The sequence below is a fragment of the Hippoglossus hippoglossus genome, chromosome 10, assembly GCF_009819705.1.
Source record: "Hippoglossus hippoglossus isolate fHipHip1 chromosome 10, fHipHip1.pri, whole genome shotgun sequence".
Lineage (NCBI taxonomy): Eukaryota > Metazoa > Chordata > Actinopteri > Pleuronectiformes > Pleuronectidae > Hippoglossus > Hippoglossus hippoglossus.
The window spans coordinates 14697050-14722740 of NC_047160.1; the positions used below are offsets into that span (position 1 = coordinate 14697050).

Sequence of the window (25691 nt, forward strand, 5' to 3'; positions counted from 1 at the left end):
TCCAAATCCAAAATCCAAAAAAAGATGTCTTAAAAGGAGACACCAAAGTTTATTTGATTTTGGCATTACGCTCAAAAGATATCACAACAAAATCAAAATAGCGACATACATACAGCGCCCGCTCAGTCTTCCATGAATCTAATAGGCTCATCAGGTTTTTTTTTTTTTTTTTTTACACTGTTCTGTAACATGTCTTCCTCCCATCGCATCCACTGTGTCGCAGCTCCTTTCACTCTCACATCATACAACCACTCGCATTCGTTAATTCATCCCCTCCTCTCGTTAACTCAATAATACAATTTAGCTGTAAAACCCACGCCCTCGTACAAAATGTACAGTCACACACACATTCAAACACAGGCATGCACACAGTGGGGTGGTGTCTATCTGAGGCTGTTGCTGTTGGGTTGTGATCCAGCGAGGCCGGGGTGGTCAGGACTGTGGCGGTTCTGGAGGGAGACAGAGAATCGGCAAAACACACTTAATAAGCTTTATTCCTGGAATGGAGTTGAGACATGGGTTTGCTGTGGCTAAGGTCACGATAAAGGTCTCAGATGAACTCCTGATAACACCTTATTGGAAACTTGGTGAACTTATGTGGTTTTGGTGGATAGCTTTTCTTACCTTCTTCTTCTTCTTGTCTTTCTTCTTCTTCTTGCGGTCGGGATCGTCATCTCGCTTCTTCTTCTTCTTCTTGGGATCGGAGTCTGATGGAGTTTCTGTGACGCCAAACATAAGCAGGTCAGTGGCCTGAAACACGTTGCATTCCGCTGTGTTTGTGTAGAGGTGTAGTTTGAGTCATACCTTGTGGTAGTGGGTCCTGTGGTCGATGATGCTTGTGCTTGTGTTTGCTCTTCTTCTTTGGAGGCTGTATGTGCATCAGTCTGTACTGTTCTGGGAGCTGGGAAAAATAAACAGAAAAACAGACATGTGAGTATTCAACTGAAAAACCTGAATATTCTAACTAAAAACAAACCATCATTATACAGTTAATAGTTCAATTTACTGGTGTAAACATGCTGAAAATGTGTGGGACTGGTATAGGTTTGTGTTTAGTGTGTTCAGTAAGTACCGGTCCTGTGTGTAGTCTGAAGCCTGTGAGGAGGGCGCCGGTTAGTGGGCTGAAGGAGTTCCCACACACCGGAGGCTTATCAATCAGAGAGCGCAACGAGCTGCCATCCTGAGTGCCAGGACAGTCGATCATACCTGCGGCACAGGAGAGGAAAGTGATGAGCACTGGAAACACGGCGATGAAGAAACTTTAAGCTGTGATAACAAACATTCAGTGTGGAGGTGTCACAAATAAAAGCAGTGGGGGTGTCCGGGGTTCAATTCAACAATTATTTTTGCTTTTATGATGAGCATACAGATCAGCTCTAAACCACAACGATAGACTTACAGACCTGTCTCACATTTATGTGTTAGATTTGTATAACTCAACAATTACAGGAGATAGTTGTGGTTTTTTGGGGGGATAACAGCTCCAAGTTCAGCAACACTATGAATATCAATTCAGTCCATCAAAATTTAGTTTAAAAAGGGAAGTGGGTTAAATATTTTGGATGAATCCCGATTGAAGGCAATAAGCTGAGAGGTGCCAGCCTAGAGGTGATGCTTTGCTTAATATTACGGGTGTTGCTGGAGTTTTGACCCATTAAAATAACAGGTCATTATATAGACTGAGGCTCCTGCACTGAAGTGACACCATAGACATGTATATGGATGGTATAGGAGAATATGTCGTTAATAACATAACATGTGAACCTACTCTGAACTCTCCATCTCAACCGTGTTTATTTAGTCTGATGTGCAGCTCTGCTCAGTAACAGCGGCTTCTCTCTGGACCCACCTGGTAACTCTGGTAGAAAGTTGCTGAGCTTCTCCTTCACCTTCTTCCCGCAGAATTTGTTGTACGCGTGCTCCAGGTTGTAGTGCGTGATGAGGTTGGTGTTCCCCGTTAACTCGTTCCCCACTAAACACAAAAAGGTTCATGTCAGCACGGCGAACTCATACACTCATTGTAAGTCACTGAGAGATGAGGTACTTCATCACCATGGCTCGGCTAGGCTAGGCTAAGCTAGGCTAAGCTAAGCTAAGCTAGGCTAGGGGGTCATTGCCCACTGGAGCTACTGTCAGGTCAGGGGTGCTCAATCCTGTGATAGGAGCAGTTACATGACATCTAACTTCAAAACACAAACGAGTGTTAAATCATGTGAATCTCATTTGGAAATATTTTAGTGTCACAGAAGCAATAAATAACATCATACCTGAGAGTGACAGGTAAGCTAACACCGTTAATTAGCTTCGGCTAACGCTACCTAGCACTGTTTACAAACTGTTTAACAACCTTTAGCAGAAGCTCATTTTAAAAATCAAATATTGACTAACAAGACACAAGGCATTCGTGCACTGTAAGAGTTCAATAATACCTGGTAGTTCCCGCAGTAGGTAGAACGGTTCATTCATGGCGCCAGGCTTCCGCAGAGCAGGCCCCTCGTCCCCGAGCTGTGGTGGCATCTGCCCCGACATGGAGACTTGGTTTTGCGGCAGAGGCGGCGGAGGTTTCCCCGGTCCAAAACCCAGAGAGGATCCAGGCGGTCCCTGAGCTTCATTTTGCCCGAACAGAGTCGAAAACATTTCCGTCATATCTATAACGAACAGAACATTTATACGGAAAGAAAACGCCGGTTCCCTCAATCCTTTAGTTTATGAGTCAGACTGAGGTTCCACCGTGAATCAGACCGAGAGTCAACAACCAGACACTTCTTTGTATGCCCCATGTACCGTAATACCTCACATAGACGCTACCACAATGATTGGTGTATGGTGGCCTGCACGGATTTAATCACTGAGATCACAGAACACATTTCATTTCAAATATTTCACGTTTATTTTCAGATAAACATGCACAGTAAACAAAATCAATATGTACAGTTAAGTTAGTGGTTTTGTGGAGTATTTTGAGCCTCACACATCGAAGACATCAGCAGGGCAGAGAGAAGACGCCAGCTTCTCAAATTCTGTGACCGATGCCTGAAAACAAGAAAAGAGTAATAGCAATGAGTGTTCCTCAAAATGTACCGATGTGGTCTAAAACCAATAAAGCTACATTCATACTAAATATAAACCGAACATCCTTTCATTGAAACAAGATGATAAATAAATAATTTTGGAAAAAACTCCAGAAAAGTATATATTGTATTATTATCAATATGCTCCCCTGAATATGTATAAAATATATTATAATGAAAATGTTGTGTTATGTCCAAAATTGTACTGGGAAAATCCCACTGGCAGCCATTTCACATATAGTCAGAAAAAAACATTGCACTCCTTTGTTTTAGTCAACTGTTGCAGAGCTGCCACTTACTGTCTGTGAACACAGAGATCACGTCGCTCTGTGTGTGTAAATGGGCTGAATTTATATAGTGCTTTTCTAGTCTTGAGTAGTTTACAGTAAGGGCCACACACTCATACAGTGCATCTATGGGCAGCATGTTTTCTAATCGTTCCCCTCTTACCTTCCACTCATCGACAGCCTCTGAGATGCAGTTTTCAGTCTGAGCAATGCTCTCTCTCCCCGCCTGAACTTTTTGAGCAAGTGCAGCGTTCTCCGCTTGGATTTTCTTCAGCTCCAGTCGCATGTAAGCCTCCTGCTTTTGATAGTAGGGCATCATGAAACTGCATAAGTCCTGCTCAGGAACTCCACTGGGACGCCTAACCAAACAAGTAAACGATTGAAATGTTTTATATTTTCACAAAATTGCAAAATGGAAATATTGCAGTGGTGATGCACAGTGCAAGAATGACGAGGAATGCACCTAATAACATTTATTAGTGTATCGTGTGTAGCCATCATGATGTACCTGCTCTGAATCACTTGGAAATGTTCAAGATGAGCTAGAAAATTATGCATTTGATCGACAACACGTGTCATATATTTGGTAAGAGAATTAACGTACTATTTCTTATTGTCAGAATTTATTAGAGTGAGTGGTGATAACAGGGAGTGGATGGATGTCAGAATTCAGATGTTATAGATCTAAAAGTGTTTAACAGAGAGACATTGGACAGTTCTATCAGATGAAGATGTTGTTTACTAACCATGCAGGCTGTGGATTCTTCTTAGCAGCACGCTCCAGTTTGTCCAGCTCATTCAGTTTGACTTCCAACTGTCCTTCTTCAATCAATCTGCTGGTGTCGTCCTTCGCACACAGAGACACAGACATGTGTGTAAAAAAGTGACCAGTACATACTGTGCATACGTATATAATAAAAACAAGGCAGTGAATATATCATCATAAATTGCATTCCTGTATTGTAATGCATACCTGTATAGCCTTCTGCAACTCCTCTATGAACTGCTTGTGAATGCTCTCCATCCTCTGAGGGTTCTTCTTGTACAGTGGACAAAACATGCTGGCGAATCTGTTAAAACTGTGAGTGAAACAAGTGGTAAGCTGAAAGTGCAGTGACTTTTTGTGGAGTAAATATAGTTCTGAAATAGTTAGTTGATAACTGAAAATTCATTGGCAACTGCTTTGTTAATCATCAAGTCGTTTTTCATATTAAAAAGTAAACAGTCAAAGTCAACTGGTTCCTGCTTCTTAAATCTGAGGGTGTGTTGTTTTTCCTATAAGCAGTTATAATAAATTGTATTTGTTTTAATTTTGATGCTACATTGTTTTTTTTATTGGGTCAAAACATGAAATGTGAAGGTCTCACTGTGATCACACTTTTTTACAATCACACTACAACTACAGTTGTGTTATGCTACATAAATACATAGTATAGTATAGTACAACAGTCACAGGAGTAAATTAGCCTTAGTATCAATTTAGTGCCAAACTACGGAATATTTGTACATATTTTAGCTTCAGAAACAGAAAAGCAACTTTTGCAGAAGTATTGTTTTACCTTGAATATAAGATATGAATATTTTCTCCATCACTGCTGCAAAGTCACTTGCTGAGTTTTGAAATGTACTAACTTTATTCAGAACAACTTCATTTATAGTGCACTTTTAAACACAAAGTACATAGTGCTACACATCTGAAAACAGAAGGGAGTACATCAATAATATTGCTAACAAAAACACCACAACACACACAGAAGGATTGACTGTACCTGGCGTGTTTTACACCACAATACACACAGAAGGATTGACTGTACCTGGCGTGTTTTACACCACAACACACACAGAAGGATTGACTGTACCTGGCGTGTTTTACACCACAACACACACAGAAGGATTGACTGTACCTGGCGTGTTTTACACCACAACACACACAGAAGGATTGACTGTACCTGGCGTGTTCGATCAGCTTCTCCAGGCTCTTCTGCATCACTTTGTCGAACAGCTTCAGTCTGTTGTACCGAGCTCCAGGCTCCTCGGTGGACTTGCGGCCCGGGCCGGGCTCCGACACCTGAGAGGAGACTTCTCCCGCAGCTCCATTGGTCTGGTTTTCAGCGGAGTCTCTCACACATGTGTTATTTCCAGCCTCTCCTTGTGTTGCTGCTCCGCTCTCCTCCATCTTTTCTCTTCCTCTGTTTACGTTTTGTAGTCCCCGCCAAATCGACTTCTTCTTCTTCACTACTGTTTAATGGCAGCTTGTATCTTTACTTCTGCCCTACTGCCATCTGCTGGTGCTAATTAACACCCACAGTGTTAAGATAAGATAGGATGGAATGTGTAAGATTGAGGTGAAAGGGATCTATTGGCAGAAATTTAGTATAAAATAATCCTAGTGATGTTTTCACTAATTTGTTTCATTTAAATTGTAGAAATTTAATGTTTTCTTTACCCTAGAATGAGCCTTTTATATTGATATACTTTATATGTACATCGGGAGCTGCAACATGCAACTTCAACACTAGATGTCACTACATTCCACACACTGAACCTTTTCTTCCACTCCCAGGATTCCAAATTATGATAAAGCTCAACATTGACATAGCTTTGGACCCCTGCGCCTGAAAAAAGGAGACAGTATAGGACAGCGAGACTAATTCACAGTAATACACACACATATATATATATATATATAAATACAGGTGAATTTCAAACTAAGATGTAGACATGTGGAAGACTATAATCCACTAACACACTTATACTAATAACATGAATACGAATATTAATACCAATAATAATAGTAAAACAACATTTGTACTTATATTAATTCCAATATATATGTTATTACTAATACTGATATTGATACTAATAATACTAATACTTATAGGTCTATTAATACCAATACTAATACTAAAACTAATATGAATATTATATTAATAGTAACACAAAACAAATAACGATACTAATACTCATACTAGAACTAATACTAGTACTAATACTAGTACTAATACTAAAGTACATAATAGTCCTGCTCCTGTTAGTCCCAGTCATTTCTTTTCTACTCTTTCAATCAGCCTTTCTCTCAGACCTATTTTCTGAAACTATAAATTCATTTCATGGAGATCTCAAGGTGAAATGTCGGCTCTGCGGTTATTTAAATACACTTTATTGATTGACAAAGCATAACAACATTGAGCAGATTTAAACTAACAACATAACAAACATAAATTGACAGATATTCTTGAGTTTGTTAAACATGCAGCACTAATGGAATCTACGGCAAACGGCCGTGTCCAATCATGACCAGATCGCTTTGTGCCGCGCAGGCGCAGTGAGGCCCGGGCGGCACATTGATTCAGCGGACCGTCAGCTGTCACAGCTCCTCAGACCTGTTCGTCTGTCGCTCTCTGCCAACATGGTTCTGATCACCGGGATCTGCACCTTCCTCTACCACCTACCTCAGATCTACAAATGGCTGCTGAAGCCCTACTACATCTCGTCCCTCTTCATGACCGTCGCCTTCCTGTTGGTGCGGAAGGCTCCGGGGCTGTGCGAGCACCTGGCGACCGAGCGAGAGGACGGGAACTCCTGCGACTTTGACTGGGTGAGCACGCTGCCGGGGGCCGAGCTGCTCCTGCTGCTCCTGCTGCTCCTCAACATGGTGGACAACACGCACTTCTGATCACAGAGTTGATCCATGTTTTTGTTTCACAGAGAGAAATGGAGATCCTCATGTTCCTCAGTGCGATAGTGATGATGAAGAACAGGAGAGCAAGTAAGTCTCATTAACTTGTTTAAACTGTCTTGAAACTGCACTGCAAGCATTTTCTGTTTCTATGTTTCTATGAAAAGTGCTATAAGAGTGTATTATTATTATCCCCCCTCTCCTCAGACCATCAGGGGCCAGAGAAACCTCAGATTTTCTCCTTAAAATGCCATCTTAGATCATTTGATTAATCACCAATCAGGTACAAAATGGCACCATAATCAGATTTATGTTATTGCAAAGTAGGTTTGCTCATAGGAGTTTGCTTTTGGTGTTTAGGTATAACAACAGGTACAAGAAACATAGAAGAAGTAGTAATAGTAGTTGTAGAAAAGTAAGGCGAAAGATAAAGCAAATTAACAAAGTACTCGAAGTAGTAAAGAAAGGAGAAAGATAACGACAGGGACTTAAAGGAACACATTCAAATTAAATGTATAAAAAGTAGACTGGCGCTCAATAGAGCCCACACCTCCGCCAAGGAGCCCTTAATCAATTTAAGGGCTGCACCACATTACACACACTCAGAGGTCAGGCCCCTAAACGTGGTGGGTTTTGTTTTGTCATCAAGATCCATCAATGATCCCCCTGGGAAATCAGTGGGGGGAAAAAAAGCCCTACCTAGTGGTAAAGAAGAAAGAAATCCAGAGATCTGCCTTGTTGTCCAGATCCACACCAACATTTAATGTGTTCTTCCGTTTGCCAAACCACATCCTTCTACCAAGTTTTTTTCTTGCTTGGAATTAAATAAACCAAACAAACGCATGTTATAAAAGTAGCCGTCCTGTCGTCCGGCTCTTGAAGAGGGACCATGGACCAAAATCAGTTTTTTAAGATGTCAGTTGTTTTAGTTTCTGTTGTCTTCAGTTATTAAGTTGCGTCTCATTAAACTGCTTTAATTGTCTTTATTGGTCAAGTATGTGACACAAAGCTCAGACAAGACTGTATTGGAGAAGTATAAGGCAACAAATAATTATTATTTTTATTATTAATACGTCTGACAGTTGTTTTATTCAATAATCAGTTGATTGTTAAGTACACAAAATGTGCCATTACTTCCTGAGGCACAAAGTTAACATATTTAACATCTTTTTTTGTTTTGATAGACAGTCAAAAACCTTAAGATGCGGAGTTACCGATAATACAAAACGGGAGTAACAGACATAAAAAACAAGAAGCTAGGGCCAAGTTATTTTCGCTTAAGAAATAACTTTTAACATAAAATCAATTATCAGAAAGTCCATCAATCAGCTAATCTAATAAATAAATAAGTCATTTAAGCTCTCGAGTACCGTTTGCTCAGAGAAATAGTAAAACGGCCACGTGTTTATGTGTAAACAAACTGTTGTGATAACATGTGTTTGTTTACACTATAAACAGTCTGGTCATCACAGGGACCAAACCAGTGATGCTCAGTATCAGACAAGTCAACAAGAGTCAGACAAGAAATTGTGTTTCCTGGAGGTTTTGTAATCGTAAAGGATTAGACTGAAAGAAAACTCCTCCCCCTCTGTGCACGACCTCGTATCTAACTCGCACTCCGCTGTTAAACTTTAGCCACACTGGTATTTGTGACCTAATGGGTAACTGTTTCACATCCCAGAGAAGCTCCGCACACATCCAGGAAAACCTTGCTTTATTGTGTAAACATTACACCTGCAGTGTTAATCCCGGCTTCCTGTGCTCTGACCTTGTATCAACAGGCTGAAGGTTGTTTACCGGCTTGACGTGTTCTTCCTCCTTTCTTCTTCTTCTCTCCCTTTTTATTATAGTCACAATGGAGCAGCACGTGGGCAACCTCTTCCTGTTCAGCAAAGTCGCCAACGTCATCCTCTTCTTCAGGCTGGACATTCGGCTCGGCATCCTTTACCTCGCACTGTGTGTCGGTCAGTGGCCTTGTGACAAATACTCATGACTGGAGTAGATGTGTGTTACAGTTACAGTTGTGTAGCAGCCCATACCCCCCATTAGAGCCTCACCAGTACGGAGTTATGAAGGCTGATGATGACACACACATATTAGATGTAAAACATTTCCAAAACTGATATATCAGCCGAAATGTATATTAAAAAATGTATTACTTTGGCAATGTTTCCAAAGATGTCGTTTATCAAACCTTTATGATAAAGAAATGTAATTGAGGAATGATATTCTTCAGTTAAATCATAAACTTTATTAAGAATAAATTATCTATTCTGCTTTGTTTATTTGGCATAATAAAATGTATCATACTGGAGGCTATCAGCAAACATAGACGCCAGTATGTCTGTGAAAGGCAGATTTTTATCAAGCTCTAACCTCCACATCAAGATGGTGCTGTTAAAATTCTAATCTTTTGCTGTGAAGTGACTTGATGACTGCCAAAAATATGAATTTCAGCATTTTGTTTCTTAGAAGTATATTTGTTTCCACAAATTTCACATTGAGACACTGCGGGAAACTCTCAGATACATTTTGATCTGTAGATTTGAGTCAGAGCTCCATTAAAACAAGTCTGTTAAGTAATACAAATAAAGTTAAGTAATTAAAGACAGAACAACAATAATAATAAGAGATTATATAAATATATAGTAATAGTATGAATAGTATGAACATATACACAATAATTAAATAGGAATACTCAAAGAATATGAATAACAAACTTTAATAACAGATAAGTGCTTTGAGTTTGTTTCTATCTATGATCCTAAGCTTCTCCACAGCTTCAGGAAAATGGAAAACCAAGATGTAGCGGTTTTCATCCCCTGTAAACGTCTTTAACCTCACATCACTGTCTCTTTGTGTCCCAGCGCTCGTCATGACGTGCAAGCCTCCTCTCTACATGGGCCCAGAGTACATCAAGTACTTCAGTGACAAGACCATAGATGTGAGTGTTGCACTACAGACTCTGAGGAATTACCCATGTTTAAATGTTGACATATACACATCTGCCAGATGTTTGTGGGCTCATCAAGCCTTCATTTGAGTGTTTATTGTGTGTTTTGGAAAGTGTCTGTCAAGCATGGAGGGCCCCAGGGGCGTGATTTAGTGAGATAATGGATTATTCCACATCATCTTATTTAAATTTAAAGCATCTGAGAAATGCGATAGTGGAGCTCAGACGTCTGTGACAACCTGCCACTTAACAGTTGTTATAGTTGATTTGTTTTCTAATTGGTCACAAGTTAAAATAGTTGGAAACCACTGATTTAGTCATCAAGAATATCTTCATGTTAAAGACCTGTTCTTGCTCGAGCTCCTGAGCAGAGATGTCAAACTACATTAAGAGGGTTTGTAACATCTGCCAATGTAATAACAGCCCACAAAGGTAAAACAAATCTGAGGCTTTTAACGTAATAATCCCACCAACGTAATAAATTTCCCACAAACGTAATAGCAGTTGCCTACCACATGCACGCAGCTTTATCATTCCTTGTCAGTTCACAGAATTGTTTTGTGGCACGTAAATCTATCTAGTATTTGCAGGAAAATACCTTTTGTAGTAGGCAACTCCTATTTCGTTGTGGTTTATTAAGTTTGTGGGCTGATTTTACTGTTGCAGGGTTTTTGGTACTTGAAAACACATACATCTTTTTATAAACAATAAAACTTCAAATAAACCATTGGAAAAGTGTAGAATATAGGACCTATTAATACACTATTTGGGTTGATGTATTTAGCTACTTTCTAAAACCTGGCTCATTATAATAAACATGTCAATAGTATGAAGATATTTCAGTTGTGTAATTGAATGTCTGTCATTTGAAATATTGAAGTAATAGACCTCCCTATTTATTGATGCACTGTTGCTGGAGGGGAGTCGGTGTGAATGACGGAGATCTACATCTGCAGCATCTCTTCTAATGTAATTTTGTCATTTATTCACCAGGAGGAGCTGCAGCGGGACACTCGTGTCACCTGGATTGTTGAATTCTACGCCAACTGGTCGTCTGACTGCCAGTCCTTCGCTCCCGTCTTCGCCGACCTTTCCCTGAAGTGAGAAATCGCCTCACGTTTACTTTTACTCTCTTTGTATATCACAAACATTTAACAGTTTCAAATTCATCCTTTCTGCTCTGTAAATAAAACCCACGTCAGATTAATGTTATGTTTAATCAGGATTGGCTGACCAAACAAGTGACTTTCACAGAATGTCCGTCCTGATTTGACATTTTTAGAGTTCAACTTTTAATCAAAATAGGCTGTTAATGCTGTGTAAGATGCATTTGATGTCTCGGTCTGTTTTCACACTCGCACTGTTGGATTAAACTTCTGCTTTTCAGTTCTGCAGGAGAAACTAAGAAACTAAAAAAATAAACCACATGCTGGATGTTTGCTATCGACGGCAGTTATGACTTAAAGCCTGAATGTCTCATGCATCTCTCCCTCACACCTGCAGGTACAACTGTGCTGGACTCAGGTTTGGGAAGGTGGACATCGGACGTTACGGGGAGGTTTCAAAGAGGTGAGTAGTGCTAGTTCTGACGCCACAGTATTGTTTTGAGATTCCGAGTGCCAGTATTGACTGTAGCTTTAATTATTTCTGAACAGGTACAGGGTCAGTACTTCCCCTCTGTCCAAGCAGCTGCCCTCACTGCTGCTTTTCCAAGGAGGCAAAGAAATTATGAGACGTCCAATGGTGGACAATAAAGGGAGAGCGGTGTCTTGGACTTTCAATGAGGTGTGTCAGAAAAACTAAAAACACATGGGAGTACAGACTGTGTAGATGTCACTTGCTCACTCATCACCCACAGTCATGCTAATAAATCTTATTCATCCCCAGGAGAACATCATCAGAGAGTTTAATCTCAACGAGCTCTTCCAGAAATCCAAGAAGCTGAACAAAAGTCTGGTCCTGAAGGGCGAGGAGCAGATAAACTCTCAGCCAGAGGAGGGCAGCGACGAGCTGCATGTCGACACCTACGAGCCGCATACCGACACTCCAGAGGAGCCAATAGAGAGCAAGAAAGACAAGTGAGGAGGAAGAACCATAGAGGGGTCGCATGAAGTCTCTTCCTCCAACATCGACATGCCTTGCATTATCGCTTTAGTCCAGAATATAACGAAATGGCGAGAAAAGGTTCAACCACAGCTTCATGTCATCTCTGCGTTAAATCCTTACTGAGGCAAATATATACCCAGAAACAGCTGCAGCACACTTCCCCGGTCTGACTGGGTATGATGTGTATGGTACAGTGTGGTTTGAACTCGGTCAATGATTTGACTTTATTTTCTTACAGACCTTAACTTATTTTCGAAAAAATGCCTTTTTTGTAATGATTGTGTTTTGGCTACTCTCACCACTGCGTGTAAACTTGTGCTGCCTGTATTTTGCAACTAGTCTGTTTAGCTGATGTCTCGTATTTCAAAACCAAAGTAAAAGGTGAGAAGGTGAAATAAATTAATAAAAATGACTGCACAGTAAAGATTCACGTCTTTAGTTTTTCATCAGATTGACCTTTTTATTCTGAGAAGACATCTTTTTTTTAAAAACTCTTGATTTAAGGCCATTTTGGAAATGTCTTTAATGTACTCGTTACAGATATTTGTGAAACTCGTTCCATTCATCACAGCCCACAATAGCGATATTGTTATCTCACATAGAAGTATACTTACTGCTCTCAGATAAGTTTCAAATTGTTCAATGGTCACCATCCTTGGCCAGAGAAGGAAGAAAGTAACACTGGTTCTCTTTATCTCCAAACGATGGCTGCTGGTGCCATTAATGACTCTTTTCTCGTTACCACCTACACATGAACCAGGCAGGCATTTGACAATATTCTCACAGGTACGCACGCCAGTGAAGCATTCAAGCACGACAAAACCAAAACCGCATGCACACAGAAGACACAGCCCGAAAACTAGTAACACAGTCGTGTTGGCTGAATGATGGTTCTTGTGTGCTTCAAGCGTGAACGTTCCCCCAAACATGTGCTACTTAAAGCCAGCTTCGACCTCCTGCTGCAGACGCTGCTGTGGGCCTCGATGGGAAAAGAAAATTAAATGCATCTTTACTGTAATGCCAAATCCTGACAGACAAACTCATCTCCTTTCCTGTAATTATTCCTTTCTCAACTCATGGCTGTGGGTAAAAAAATATTTGAACCTTCAGGGAATTATTTTCAAAATTAACAAGTCAATCCAAAAACTTTTTCTGAGAAGTGTAAAAAATTTAAATCAATTAAAAAAAACAATAAAAAATGCGATAGCTTCACTATGAATGGTCTCAAGGCAAAAAAAGTATCCAGTTGCAAACCAGTCCCTCCTTAAAAATCTACTCAGTTGCATATTCCATTTAATTCATTAGCTTCCTTTCAAAGAAAAAAAAAACTTCTCAATAAAAGCAAACTGGTAGAGACTGGTTTGAAATTAATGGTGTCCAGAACTACAGCATTGTCTTGTCTGGTGAAATAAATAAGCCCTTCCCTCGCTGCACCTATTTGGCTGGCCATCTGTTAAAGGTTCTGCTAGCATCATGACTGACTGACAAAAACAGCACAGAAAAGAGGAAGAAACAAAAAACACCCAAAAGACATGAAAGGATCTTAAAGCTACAAACAGATTTTGCATAATGTCTCTGGCATAAACATTACAAGCGTACATTCCACAAAGTTGCTTGTGCTGGAATCGTGATTTAGAATTTCTTTGTGGCGTTTGATAATTAAGCTTGATGACCTGCCACATCCGCTATCGACAAAGGATCGTCCTTCTCGTTGGACGATGAAACCTCCAGCAAGAGCTTGTGAGTGGCTGATGCAGCCATCAAATATAGACAGGCAACTGATTTGGAACCGCTCTCATGAATAATTACACACATTACATCTGCCACCCTCATCAATACCTGACAATTTGACCCGGTAATTATAATAATACATGTATATAAAACAATACTTAAAAAAGATTTATAAAACTAAACGATACTGTGTTAATAGGTTGGACTCTTTTCTCCACGACTCTAAACAAATCACCAGGCTGCGTGGTCCGTTCATACAGTGGAAAAGAAGGCGTTTCAATTGGTCGACAGTCCTAAATCCTCCCTCTCTTATTTTACATCCACTGGTTAAAGGCCATCCTTTCTTAAAGCGGAGGACGCTGCTGTCAGCACTCCGTACTGTGCTAAGGTACCAAAGTAAAACCGCAAATCAGTGAAAAGCTATGTGTGTTCTATAGACAAAATCTGTACCAAGCTCTGATGATGCGTTAACATCAGTCTATGGCTCACAAAGTGGCTAAATGGACACATATTGATCCTGTGGAAACATGAACCAGTGTCCCCGGTTCCTCTTTGTTCAAATCTGAAAGGCTGGCGGAGACGAATGGCCAGTGGCGTTACAAAGGTAACAAAGTTGAGTACCAGACAGGATTGTTCCTTTCGTCCGCTGCAGAAGAAAACTGTCATTTTTGAGGAGCCTGCAGTCGTGAATAATATCCAGCTCAATGGAAGAAGTCGAGTCCCTTTCCCCCCATAGTGATAGACCATGAAGGGCGTCTGTCACTCAAACCGATATCTCATAAGTAGTCCCTCCGACGCCGGTCACCTTCTTCACCCCGCCCCCTGGTTTGGATGTGGTGTGATTGGCCAAGACTGGGCGAGAGGTAAATCTGAATCGGACAGCCACGAAGAAGGGAAGGGGGGGAGTGTAGGAGGAGAAAGGGATGTGGAGGTGAGTGGTTCTACTTCAAAAATAAACAAAAGCACAAAAAGCTAAACATTTGTCTACCAATGATCGTTAAGGCATTTGGTCACGAAACAGAGTGAGAACAGGACCGTAAACAGCAGCGTGGTTGGACATGCTTTCACAGAGGTAAACACACAGTGGCATGCTTTTAACACTGATCAACACATACTAATACCTGACTCAATAAAACTTGCACAGCACATGAGAAGACTGGCTGTAAACCATGGAATAGGAAAAGGAAGACTCACACAGATCAGGGAGGAAGAGGAGGGCTGACACAAACCAGGGAGGAAGAAGAAGAGGATTAGGAGGAAAAGGAGCAGGAAGAGCAGCAGGCTGACGGATCTGCCGAAGGATCACTACTCACTGTGGAGCCTGTTGCCCTCCTCCGGCTCCTGCCCCTCCCAGCACAGCGCCTCCTCCTGCAGGTCTAGGCTTGTGCTGAGGCCCTGTCTCCCCGGTGTAAGTCTGGGACTTGCCAAGGGAGAGGCCGCGTGGTGGCGGGGAGACAGGCGGCTCGAGTGAGCGAGCCCCAGGGGATGAGGAGGAAGGGTTACGTGGGCCTCGGGAAGAAGAGTCCTGGTTATGCTGGAGCAGGTACTGGGTCTCAGGAAGCCCAGTGGAGGAAGGGGGAGGGCTGACGGCACGCAGGTAGGCCCTGTGAGGGGAGGAGAAAGTGGCAGAGCCCTGGAGCAGCTGCCCCTCCCTCTGCTGGGCAATCTGAGCTGAGAGGAAGGGCGACATGTAGCCCTGCAACGGGCTACTGGGTGACACCATCTCAAGCTGGCCTGTTCTAGTCACAGAGGGAAATGGAGCATGAGGCTTGTGCGGCGACAGCTCGTGGGCAGCCGACTCGAACTCTGGGCTTTCGGATGGCGTCAGTAGGCTGTCATAGGACAGGCTGCCATTCCGAGGCGTTTGATTGGCCAGGCTTTTATAGCTGGTGTCTGTGGTGCCTTCTGATTGGAGCGTGGCCATCGGGTTGTGTGCTGTGTGCGCCGAGCGCATGCTGGAGGAGTGCGAGCCACCCATGGACAAAACGAGAGAAGATGGGTAGGAGGTGTAGGAGCGCCCAGTCAGGGAGTAACCTGACATGCCCCCCAACACCGCCCCAGTGGTCCCGCCAGGGCCTCCGGGGCCCTCACCCCTCTCCCCCGCCCCTCTGCGTGCCCCCACACCTCCCCCCACCACCGTGGCCCCGTCCAGGCTGCTCGGCTCCGAGCGATAGCTAGGCTGACGGCTGGACTGGAGGATAGAGGGAGATGGAGAGTCAAGACTCTCACCCCGAATCATCTGAGGAGAGGAGAGACGAGGAGAAACAGACCAGAGGTAGAGAGGGTGAGGAAAAGTGTGATGAAGAGGAGGGGGAGGAGAGATGAACACCACCATGTTACCTCAGGAATAGATAAGACAAATCAATTACCCATGTTTGACGACACTTTAATTTGAGTCTCTGTAATAAGCATTTATGAGCAGTGTAAACATTTCATAAAAAGGTTTGAGGCACATCACATTATAGTTTTAAGCAACTATAAGAAGATTTGAAGTGATTATTAATGTGCACTATTCGGCGATTATTTTTTATTTCATATTGTTTCAATTCATTATCCGTTAATACAGAAGCCTCCGTGTATGAGGAGTTGTTAAAAATACATTAATAAACACAACTAAATTAGTGTTTTTTAATCACGTGATTTAATTGTTTGTAGACTGCTTAATATAGAGACTTAAATTAAGTAAAGTATTAGCCAGTTCTTTTAAAAATGCTACCAGAAAAAAAAAGAAGAAACAGTGGTAGGGAGAAATTGGATGCTTGAATGGTGCTCTACTCCATCATCACACTACTGGACTGGAAACATTGACTGGCTTGAACAAGCACTGACACTGCATGTCAAAGACTGTGTCTCAACACATGAACGGGGATACAAATATAAAACATAAAGTACATGAACTACACATTCCAGTCAATGCAGTCTCAAGGGGGAGGAAGGATAGATTCACTCAAACAGAGACAACCAGAGGGATACACACACACACAGATGACACTAGCTGAGACTTACTGATCACCCGGTGGCCACTGAATGATTAATTTCAAGTAAAAAAACACAACAACAAAAAAACAGGGGCATGGTATTAACCACAAAGGATATCAGAAGGGGGAGAGCACAAAAGCCACAGGACCATCTGTTACAGTAATCTGTGGGATAATGTCTGTTTGCTCGGTTCTATGTACTTCTGCTGTGTTTGCAGTAAGGATAAAACACATCCCCATATCTTTTACGAAAAGTAGAAATGAAAGGTTGCTATAATATCTGTATATAATATTGCTAGAATAATGTACTAATCAATGAATTTGTACGTAATAGAATATACTTGGATGTAAAGTTTCCAGTAAACAAATGCGCATCGTCACTCTCAGGCAGCACCGACATAATGTTATGTTAGTAGTTGATACCTAATACCTCGAGGACTGTGCAAGTGTGAATTGAGATGTACCTTGTTGGGGTGTGTGAGGGCAGTGTGGTTCCTTCCTGGGCTGTTGTAGGCTGGCCGGTACTTGTACATTGACGGTGTAGGTGGAGCTTCAGTCAACAAACTGCTCTCTGAGCGGCGAGAAAACCAAAAGTGAAACATGAACAAGGTGTGTTTGAGATTCAAATACAAACAGGAATCTGTTTACATAAGAGGGAATACACCTCAAGTATCATGGCTGCACTTGACAGCAAACAATCAGATGTTAACACATATCTTGTGCATTTGAATTTACATGTCTCACCCTCCGTGTCAGCACGGGGCAGGCCAGGGTAACGCATTTCTGGCTTTGGAGGAGGTGGAGGCTCTGCATCAGCTGACTGGCTCTCCATCTGATCTAGACTGCTCTTGGACTGGAAGAGACACAGTAATGAGGAGTCATTCCTATCCATAAAAACTATTATCTATACGCTGTTTAGCTTGCAATTGCTGTAACAGATTATCAAATGCTTGTTGTCATATTAACAATGTAATAAAATCCTGTTTTACAAACATTGTTTTCAAACTCATCGATCTACTCAAACTATTTTCAGTCTCAACATTCACCATCAACATGCTGCTGCTAAAACCGGCTCTAAATTATACATAGAAGGTAGAGTACTGAGTATTTTTTCTTGTAGCGTTCATTTGTCAACCATAGGAGCCATGAAACTTGAAAAAATGTATACCAATAATTTCTGTTGAGTTGTTTTATCCACAACTTCCACATATAAATTAAGTTTTCTGTTTTTGAGTTTCTGTGGGATGAGGCGCCCGGATCACTCACCCGGGCGCTGTGTCGGTCATTCTGGATGCCATTGTCCAGGACCTTTGCTTCCAGCTGGGCCTCAGTGAGAGCTGGTATAAGAAATGGTGGCTGTATTTCCACAGACTTAGGGCTCCGCCATCGACCCACGTATCTGTGACAAGGACATACACACTCATTAAAACCAGCAGCACATTTCTCTTTTGACAAACCGAATCAAGCAACAGCAGCCACTCGCACTGAAAAGCTTGTACCCATTAAAGGAATAAAGTGAGAACAATAAATGAGGAGAGTGGAGAGTGGAAAAGGGAGAGAGAGAGCAATGGAAATAAAGAACCAGTGGAAAAGGAATAATTGTGGAGAGTGTTTAAGGAAAGGAGTAAACAGAGGAGTGAGGAGGGCTGACCTGGGGGCCTGGGAGCTGCAGAGCACATGTGAAATATTCCTCAAGCAACCATTGGTGAAAGGGTTAACGCCACCCCGGAACTTTCCTGTCACCTACAGTGAGAGAAAACCATCCAGTTCACGTAGACACCAACGATAATGATACAAATACAGAAAAGAACAATCCGTCTAAACCAGGGGTCTTCAACGTTTTTCAGGCCAAGGACCCCCAAACTGATGGAGAGATGGAGCAGGGACCCCCTACTATATATATTGTATAAAATTGTGTTTTTATACACAATTGTAAGAGGTCCTCCTCTTTGTGTACAGGAGGCTTGGAGGGACAGGTCTATTCTAGTCTCGTGCTGTGAGTGAACCGGTGCCCAGCTTGACAGAGCTCCTGTGTGTCGCTGAATGTGTGCATTGCTGACTGAAAGATAACGTCTTCTACCTCCATTTATCCGTTCGCTACAATATGTTGGATTCATGTTAATGTGTATTTAAAGACATTTAAATTAGTGTGAAAAAAAATATAAAAAATTGTCTAATCAACCAAATATTTTGCGGACCCCCTGTTGAAGACCTCTGGTCTAAACTGTATGTACTCTCGTATGTACCTGTTCGTTTGTGGTCCTGCCGCGGGCCACCAGCACCATGTGAAACCCAGTCAGGCCAGCAACTGGGACAAAAAACAGACCAGCCACACACATCACAGCCATACTGGGAGGAGAGGGTCAAGGAGATCAAAACAAATATGGCATAAAAATGTGAAAAGCGTTCAGCATGTTTTGGGCTGTAGCGTGCCAAGTGAAGGATACGTGACAGCAGCATGTGGTGTATCCAGCTGCTGGCGGTGATGTAGGACATAAACCAAGCCAAACCCAAACACGTCCACGATGTGGGTGGTAAGTGATATCAGGAAAAGGAAGAAATAGCGATAATTCCTCCGACCAATGCAGTTGTTCACCCACGGACAGTGGTGGTCAAAATCCTGAGAGAGAACGGGGGCAAAAGAGCATTAAAGATTTAGAGAAGAATTATGATGATGAGCAACAGGAACAAAAAAAAAATCAATATCAGATATGGGCACAATTTCTACCACCGACACTCGCACTAAGTGGGAAACTAAGAATAGGACAGATATAGGTTGAAAATTGAAGCCACACAGGAGTTTATAAAAGCTCACTGTGAAATTAGGATTAACTATTAAAACTGAGATACATTACACACACACATACATGTAATACAGACTTAGTGCAACTGAGACTTAGATACAATAATAAATATAAAGCAGATGTTCTAAAGCAGTGGTCACCGCCCGACAATCACGATTGACTGATCGATCTGAAAGGGAAATGCTGGAGTGCTTCTACTTTAAAACGGGTTCGGGAAGTGTTGTAAATATGCAAGTTTGTGACATATCCGACAGAAAAACATTGCACAAGGTTCACTGCAGAATAGACGGTGAAAACGATCTTTCAGCTGAGTTTTAATGTTTATCGGTTGAATTTATGTCACAAACATAAATGGTTGCAACACTTGCTGTATGCGTTTCAAAATAAATCTGTTCATTTGTTAAAAAAAAAGGGGGGATTTTATTGTGAAATATTTGCAGCAGTAGAAAATGCACTGCTTTATACTGTATATTACTGGTATTTATTCGAATACACAGCACTACTTTTATACAAGGAAATTGCTCGTACATTGAGCCTTTAACAGAAACTGCAAAAATAATAAATATGACCCTCCTAAGTGTTTTTTTTGTAAGATATCAGGGTGGTAGATCTCGGCCTATGTTTGGAATTAAAAAGGGTCCGTTGGCTTGAAAAGGTTGGTGACCACTGCTCTAAACGTTCCACTGACATCTGTCTAATAATTCCAGAAATGTCGGACTGTGGCACACGTCTTTAGAATCGTTCATCTAATCAGCTTCAAACTTGGCATGTCTATTTTTAATTAAATTTAATGTCGAAGGACACACGATAAATTAAATATTAATTACATTTTATTAAACAGGTGGCTGGTGGGACTAATCAGTGACATTGTCGAACATGACAACAGCAACAACAACTGGTTCTCCAGCTCTGGATTTTGAGTACTGAGTCGAGTTTCACTGTACTTTGAATAAACAGGTGAAAGGCTATTTGTGCAGCAGCTGTGGAGCGGCTTCAGGATTCTGCAGACTGAGTCCTGCAGCCAGTCTTCACTTGCCCCAGCTCAATTACTGCAGGTCACATTTACAGTTTCAAATAGAAAGCTGCAACCACCATTATCACAGGCCAAGCAAACAGCCCATTCGAAACAGGTAGGTTAAGAACAGGCACTGCACTAGTTCTATAAATCAAGGAAAAACACAGGAGCAATAGAAAAACAATGTTTTAAGCCAAAATGAGCCCAGATAATCTGACACCGTCAGCCTGTTCCACCCAGCTTCTTGGTATAACAAATCATATTTGCATGAAATAAATTGTTTCTGTGCGCGTGTACCTCCACACAGTTGTCGCAGACTGAGCAGTGCGAGCAGCGTGGCGGCCGGTAGAAGCGGCAGGTTGAGCACCACTTCATGCGCACCTGGATGCCTTTGATCTCCACCGTCTTATAGAGTGGAGCTCGGAAATCATCCTCTTTATCCTCATCCTCCTCCGCTACAGAAAGAAAACGCACGCACGTGATTGATGATCTCCAATGTACTGTATAAAACACTGTATTCACCATTGCATAGAAACTTAGGCACAATGACATTGGCACTGTGTATGTGTGTTTACCTCTGGGGAAGACACCAGGGTCCATGAAAGTGGCCATGCAGAAGTTGGCGAGGGTGAAGAGGAAGATCACAGCAATGTAGATGGGAATGACAGCGGAGAAGTACTCTGACAACCACGGGCACCTGGGCAGCAGGAAACGAAATAACAGTTTGACATATTATTGCCAAAACTAATAATATTTCAACATATTGACATATTTTCTTGTTCCAAGTCTAAAATAGCAGCAAGTAGAGAACAAAAAAAATCCTTGAATCAAGGCACGAATGGGAAAAATGTGCAAGTAAAACTTCATGCGCCATCAACACAACTGCTATAAGCTTTTGTGTCTGACAATTTCCTCCAGTGAAGTTGGAATGCCTGGCCACTAATTGTAAAAGGGGATCTCACAGGTGTGACTGTAAAGAACTATGTGCAAGTGTTGCTGAAATACAAGTATGTGTGCTATGTACATTTTCTTTATTTAAATAAAAGTGAAACAAACTCAAACAAAAAATCAACTAGCCTTTCGATTAAACACAATTACATAGGGATATTCACAAATGCCTTAAGCAAACACTAATATGTATTCACTTTCAATCCTGACACATCTGTGTGTAAATGTTTGAGACTTAGGCACCGTGTTTGCTTTAGGTGTCAGTTTGTTTGCGTATTTAAGAGAGAATGACCAAGAGACACTTACGTGAAGCCGAAGAACAGGGTGGTGGATCCAACAAGGAAAAAGGTGGCTGCAGACACCGGGACATATCGGCTGGGTCGAAACGCACGGGGAGGAGCAGAAGCTGGGCCACCTACTCCTCCCCCAACCCCCCCACCACTGAAGCCCGGCATCAGAGACAGAGCGAAAGAGGGGAGGAAGAGAGAGAGAGGTAGATATCTACTGTCTACCTACTGCAAAGTGCGCTTTACGGGTCAAAATAACAAAGATGGCGTTTGGGTGGGAGGAGGGGCCATGACTGCAGACTGGAGAAGAAAACCAACACTATGCAAAGCAGCAAGTCAACAGAAACATGAGGGAGTCTCTTCGTCCACACACAAAATATCTCCCAGCACTAATATAATCACTCAAAAACAGAGATCGTTTTTCATATAGCAATATACAGCTCTACTTGTATGTGTGCAGCTTGTTGTAGATATTTAATTTGTGTGCGTAATCTTAACAGAAGCATATAAAAGCAAACTATACAAGAGCAATGTGATACAAAAATATGTGTAGGTAATTCATAAATATTTTTATGGCTTTAATTTAATTTGCAACAATATAAATAAATCTAATCTTAAACTGCTCCCTGGCACCAGTGCAACCTTAACACTGTGCATGTACACTTGCATACGCATCCAAATTTGGCGCAATCTAGGTTTCTCTCAAATCTTACAACTCTGTTTCCATTAATGCTTGTCACTGTGCTAGTGTTCTGATTATGCCTCTTAGAAAAAAAGGTATAGAAAAAAAAAGAAACGAGGAAATTAAAGAGGTAGTGGGTAGATAGCCAGCAGGCCAGGAGCAGAAGCACATGGAGGAGAACAGGCAGAGGATTGAGCGTAGCAGCTGCTGATGACTTCTGTGATTGTCCCGAGAGGGCTTATATAGGCACTGGGTGGGTGGAAGAAACTGAGGATGGCGGCAGAGGGAACAGTTCCAGCGTTTCGAACTAAGACAGCAGGGGGAAAACAACTAAACAAACAAATTCACTTTCAAACCAGTTGTGGGAAGTCGCCCGACATCAAAACAAAAGTCCAGCTGGAATCTATTTTTAAAAAGCTGCTCAAAACAAAACAAAAAACCTTAAATGATATCTATCCTTGCCTTCACAAGTAAAATAAACCCAAGCAAAGTCCGTTGGATCTATTAAGACCCCTGCCTTCAGTCTTTGTGTAAATATGGAGACAAAATCAACTCATTCCAAAAAGAAGCCCCGTGGATGTCACCGAGGTGTCGCCGCTCTTGGCCGGGTCTGCGTGTAGAGACCTCCGAAACCTCCAAATTCTCTGCAGACAGACCTCTGTTCCCATTTTACATCTCCAAAACAAAGCCATGTGCAGCAGTGATGTTATGTAGGCTGATCCATTTTACTCCTTTTTTTTTTTCTTTGTCAAACCGGTAGTCTTTCAGCCACTGGCTATGTGAGCTGTAGGAGAGCCCTGTAAAAACAAAAACAAACAAAAACAACTTGTCAGCGGTGTCCAAAACAGTAGATTTCAAATAATTAAAGCTAAAATTAGCACTTAATTATTATTACTAATTGGAAGCTATTTTGATATTCTCTGGTTTCAGCTTCTTAACTGAAAGGATGTGCCACTTTTCCTATGAAACAGTGGGTCAAACATCTTCTTTGCAGATTAGTTATGGCTCTATATATACAATAACAGAATAAGATCACAAGCACAATAATGTTTTGTATGAAACTATCCATGTTCCGCTTGAACCGGTTTGAATTCACCATCGAAATGTATTTTCATTGTTGGGCGGAAGGGCAGGGTAATCCAGGAGAAGTCCTGATTTCCCAACAATCAGGATGACTAACCACCGTCTTACTGTGATAAACAGCTCGTGCTATTTTATGTGACTGTACCTATCTCACCATCACTCATAAACAAAGTTGTTCAACCGCCTGGGGTTGTTACACAGACAGCTGTCACCTCCATGCCCCCAGGTGATCAAATGAAAGACATCCCACTCCTGGAAATTCAAAACACCATGGAGACAACGACACACACACACACAAAACACACACGCACGCAAATTTCCCTCTTCTCCAGACGAAAAACTAGTCCGTCAAGTGTGAAGACACTGAAAACGGACCCGGAGTAACAGTGTAATCTGATAGTTTGGACACACCCCTCTTTTCAGCTATCATCGGTATTATTACCAAATACCGAGCTGAGGTGTCACTGTGCCTGTTGTCAATCATCTCATCTGCCACACGACAAATCCCCCCTCGACTATTATGGATGTTAATCCTAAAATCTCCGTATCAAGTCCTGTCTGTCATGTCACCACGACAAGCTGCGGCTCGCAGGCGACGTCGCTAAGTGGCCTTTCGAGCAAACTTTAACAATTCGGACCGATACCAACACGTTGACAGGCTACAAGCTGATGCCTCGTTTAAAACTGTAACATCTGACACTATCACCTCATCTCCGAGCCATCGGTTGTGTCAGACCGGGCGTTGAATAACAGGCCGGGGCACAGCGAGGATTCAGTCAAGACAACACTACTGCAACATGAACCCCGTGAATAGCATCAAACTTCATTACAACTGACGGACACACGGTGCGATGTTTCACTCCAAATGAGCAACAATGAGCGATGTAACCACAACCTGTACTTATTGATCGGTTAGCTCTTACCTAGCCTCGAAAGTTTTTTTTTGCGACACCGCTCAGTCCTTTACCACAGCTACAAGAGTCAGCTAACGTTACCTGGTTAGCATTGTAGCTTCACACTCGCTTATTCGAATAGATTTCGCTGGCGGGCTGGCTGTGGCTACTTTGGGCTAAACAGTCACCACGAAGGGCGGGTAAATCAAGCAGCCAGAGCCGGACATGCGAGCTGCCTTGCCTGTAGGGTGAGGGTGGTTTGGGTCCTCCTTGAGTTAGCCGCTAGCAGCCCCGTTAGCTCGCTGGCTAGGCCGATGTCGGAATCCCGGAACTGGCCCGTCGTGCCTCAGGTGGGAGGAACAGCCAATCAGAGAGCAAGGAAGGTGTGGTCTGAAGAACCAGCTCGAACACCGTGGATGGTGATTGGCTGATGAAAAAAATGATGTTATGACCAAAGACTGTATAAACTTTATATATAATACCCGGTGTAAACTTTACATTAACCTTATTTACAAATTATACATGCAAAACATACATATATAAATGTATAAACTTTACACACATAATATACTATACATTAACCTTATTTACATATACACCAATATACACCAATATACATGCAAAACTTACATATGGATGTATAAACCTTATATGCATTGTATAATGGACACAAACTTTATGTACAGACTAGTACTGAGTAATTTATATAAATTTTACATATGATCAATAATAAATAATATGTGGTGTCTGTATATTGAATATCCTAATAAATTACAAAAAAATGTTTAAAAAAATGTTTAATATGGAAGGGGAAGTTACTCAGACTGAAATTTGACATTGACTGTCAGTAGAACTGGAGAGAAAAACTCGACTGTGTGAAAATCAACAAAATGCATTGCATCAACACCACCTGGTTTAGCAATAATCATTTCACTCAAACTGAAAGTCAGTGTGTAAATCATCCTTGTTAAATGTCAGGCATTACGGCAAATTCACTTGGTAGAACAACCTATTTGGTTTTTCTCCACAGATCCCAGATGGCCAACTTGAAACCCCTTCAACTGACCCGCCTACAATGAAGCAGCATCCTGCTGAGGAAAGATAATGTTTAGAGAAAAAGCACAGAAAATATAAGTAACATGGTAAATCGGACAATTGTGGTGTAGAAATGCTA

The 25691-nt window shown here is 41.8% G+C and overlaps 4 protein-coding genes across 7 annotated transcripts; 1 reads left to right on the forward strand and 3 right to left on the reverse strand.

Annotated features, from left to right (window-relative positions):
* Window positions 1–8: 8 nt before the first annotated feature.
* On the reverse strand, window positions 9–2794 carry med19a (mediator complex subunit 19a). Its single transcript, XM_034598229.1, has 6 exons — window positions 2430–2794; window positions 1850–1972; window positions 1073–1206; window positions 805–901; window positions 625–719; window positions 9–449 (listed from the first exon to the last, which is right to left on the reverse strand). The coding sequence occupies exons 1-6, from the start codon at window positions 2644–2646 to the stop codon at window positions 384–386; spliced, it is 732 nt and encodes a 243-aa protein (XP_034454120.1). The 5' UTR covers window positions 2647–2794; the 3' UTR covers window positions 9–383.
* A 72-nt stretch (window positions 2795–2866) lies between these two features.
* si:dkey-6i22.5 (polyamine-modulated factor 1) lies at window positions 2867–5592 on the reverse strand. The gene is made up of 5 exons (XM_034598230.1): window positions 5308–5592; window positions 4332–4437; window positions 4105–4205; window positions 3522–3717; window positions 2867–3033 (listed from the first exon to the last, which is right to left on the reverse strand). Exons 1-5 carry the CDS (start codon window positions 5532–5534, stop codon window positions 2968–2970), a joined length of 696 nt encoding a protein of 231 aa, XP_034454121.1. The 5' UTR covers window positions 5535–5592; the 3' UTR covers window positions 2867–2967.
* Window positions 5593–6674: 1082 nt separating this feature from the next.
* tmx2a (thioredoxin-related transmembrane protein 2a) lies at window positions 6675–12496 on the forward strand. The gene is made up of 8 exons (XM_034597638.1): window positions 6675–6956; window positions 7067–7127; window positions 8888–9001; window positions 9905–9981; window positions 10984–11090; window positions 11494–11559; window positions 11646–11775; window positions 11878–12496. Exons 1-8 carry the CDS (start codon window positions 6768–6770, stop codon window positions 12070–12072), a joined length of 939 nt encoding a protein of 312 aa, XP_034453529.1. The 5' UTR covers window positions 6675–6767; the 3' UTR covers window positions 12073–12496.
* A 37-nt stretch (window positions 12497–12533) lies between these two features.
* On the reverse strand, window positions 12534–24851 carry zdhhc5b (zinc finger DHHC-type palmitoyltransferase 5b). 4 transcript variants are annotated; one of them, XM_034597635.1, is made up of 13 exons: window positions 24548–24851; window positions 21879–23338; window positions 21200–21321; window positions 20922–21079; window positions 19253–19425; window positions 19052–19154; window positions 18457–18548; window positions 18072–18204; window positions 17550–17658; window positions 17270–17376; window positions 15141–16066; window positions 15022–15045; window positions 14560–14696 (listed from the first exon to the last, which is right to left on the reverse strand). In XM_034597635.1, the coding sequence occupies exons 2-12, from the start codon at window positions 22025–22027 to the stop codon at window positions 15027–15029; spliced, it is 2091 nt and encodes a 696-aa protein (XP_034453526.1). In that variant the 5' UTR covers window positions 22028–23338; window positions 24548–24851; the 3' UTR covers window positions 14560–14696; window positions 15022–15026. The 4 variants fall into 4 exon arrangements, with proteins under 4 accessions (XP_034453524.1, XP_034453523.1, XP_034453525.1 ...); XM_034597633.1 differs by lacking the exon at window positions 15022–15045 and having other exon boundaries at window positions 12534–14696; window positions 24620–24850; XM_034597632.1 differs by lacking the exon at window positions 15022–15045 and having other exon boundaries at window positions 12534–14696; window positions 24548–24850.
* Between the last annotated feature and the right edge of the window lie 840 nt (window positions 24852–25691).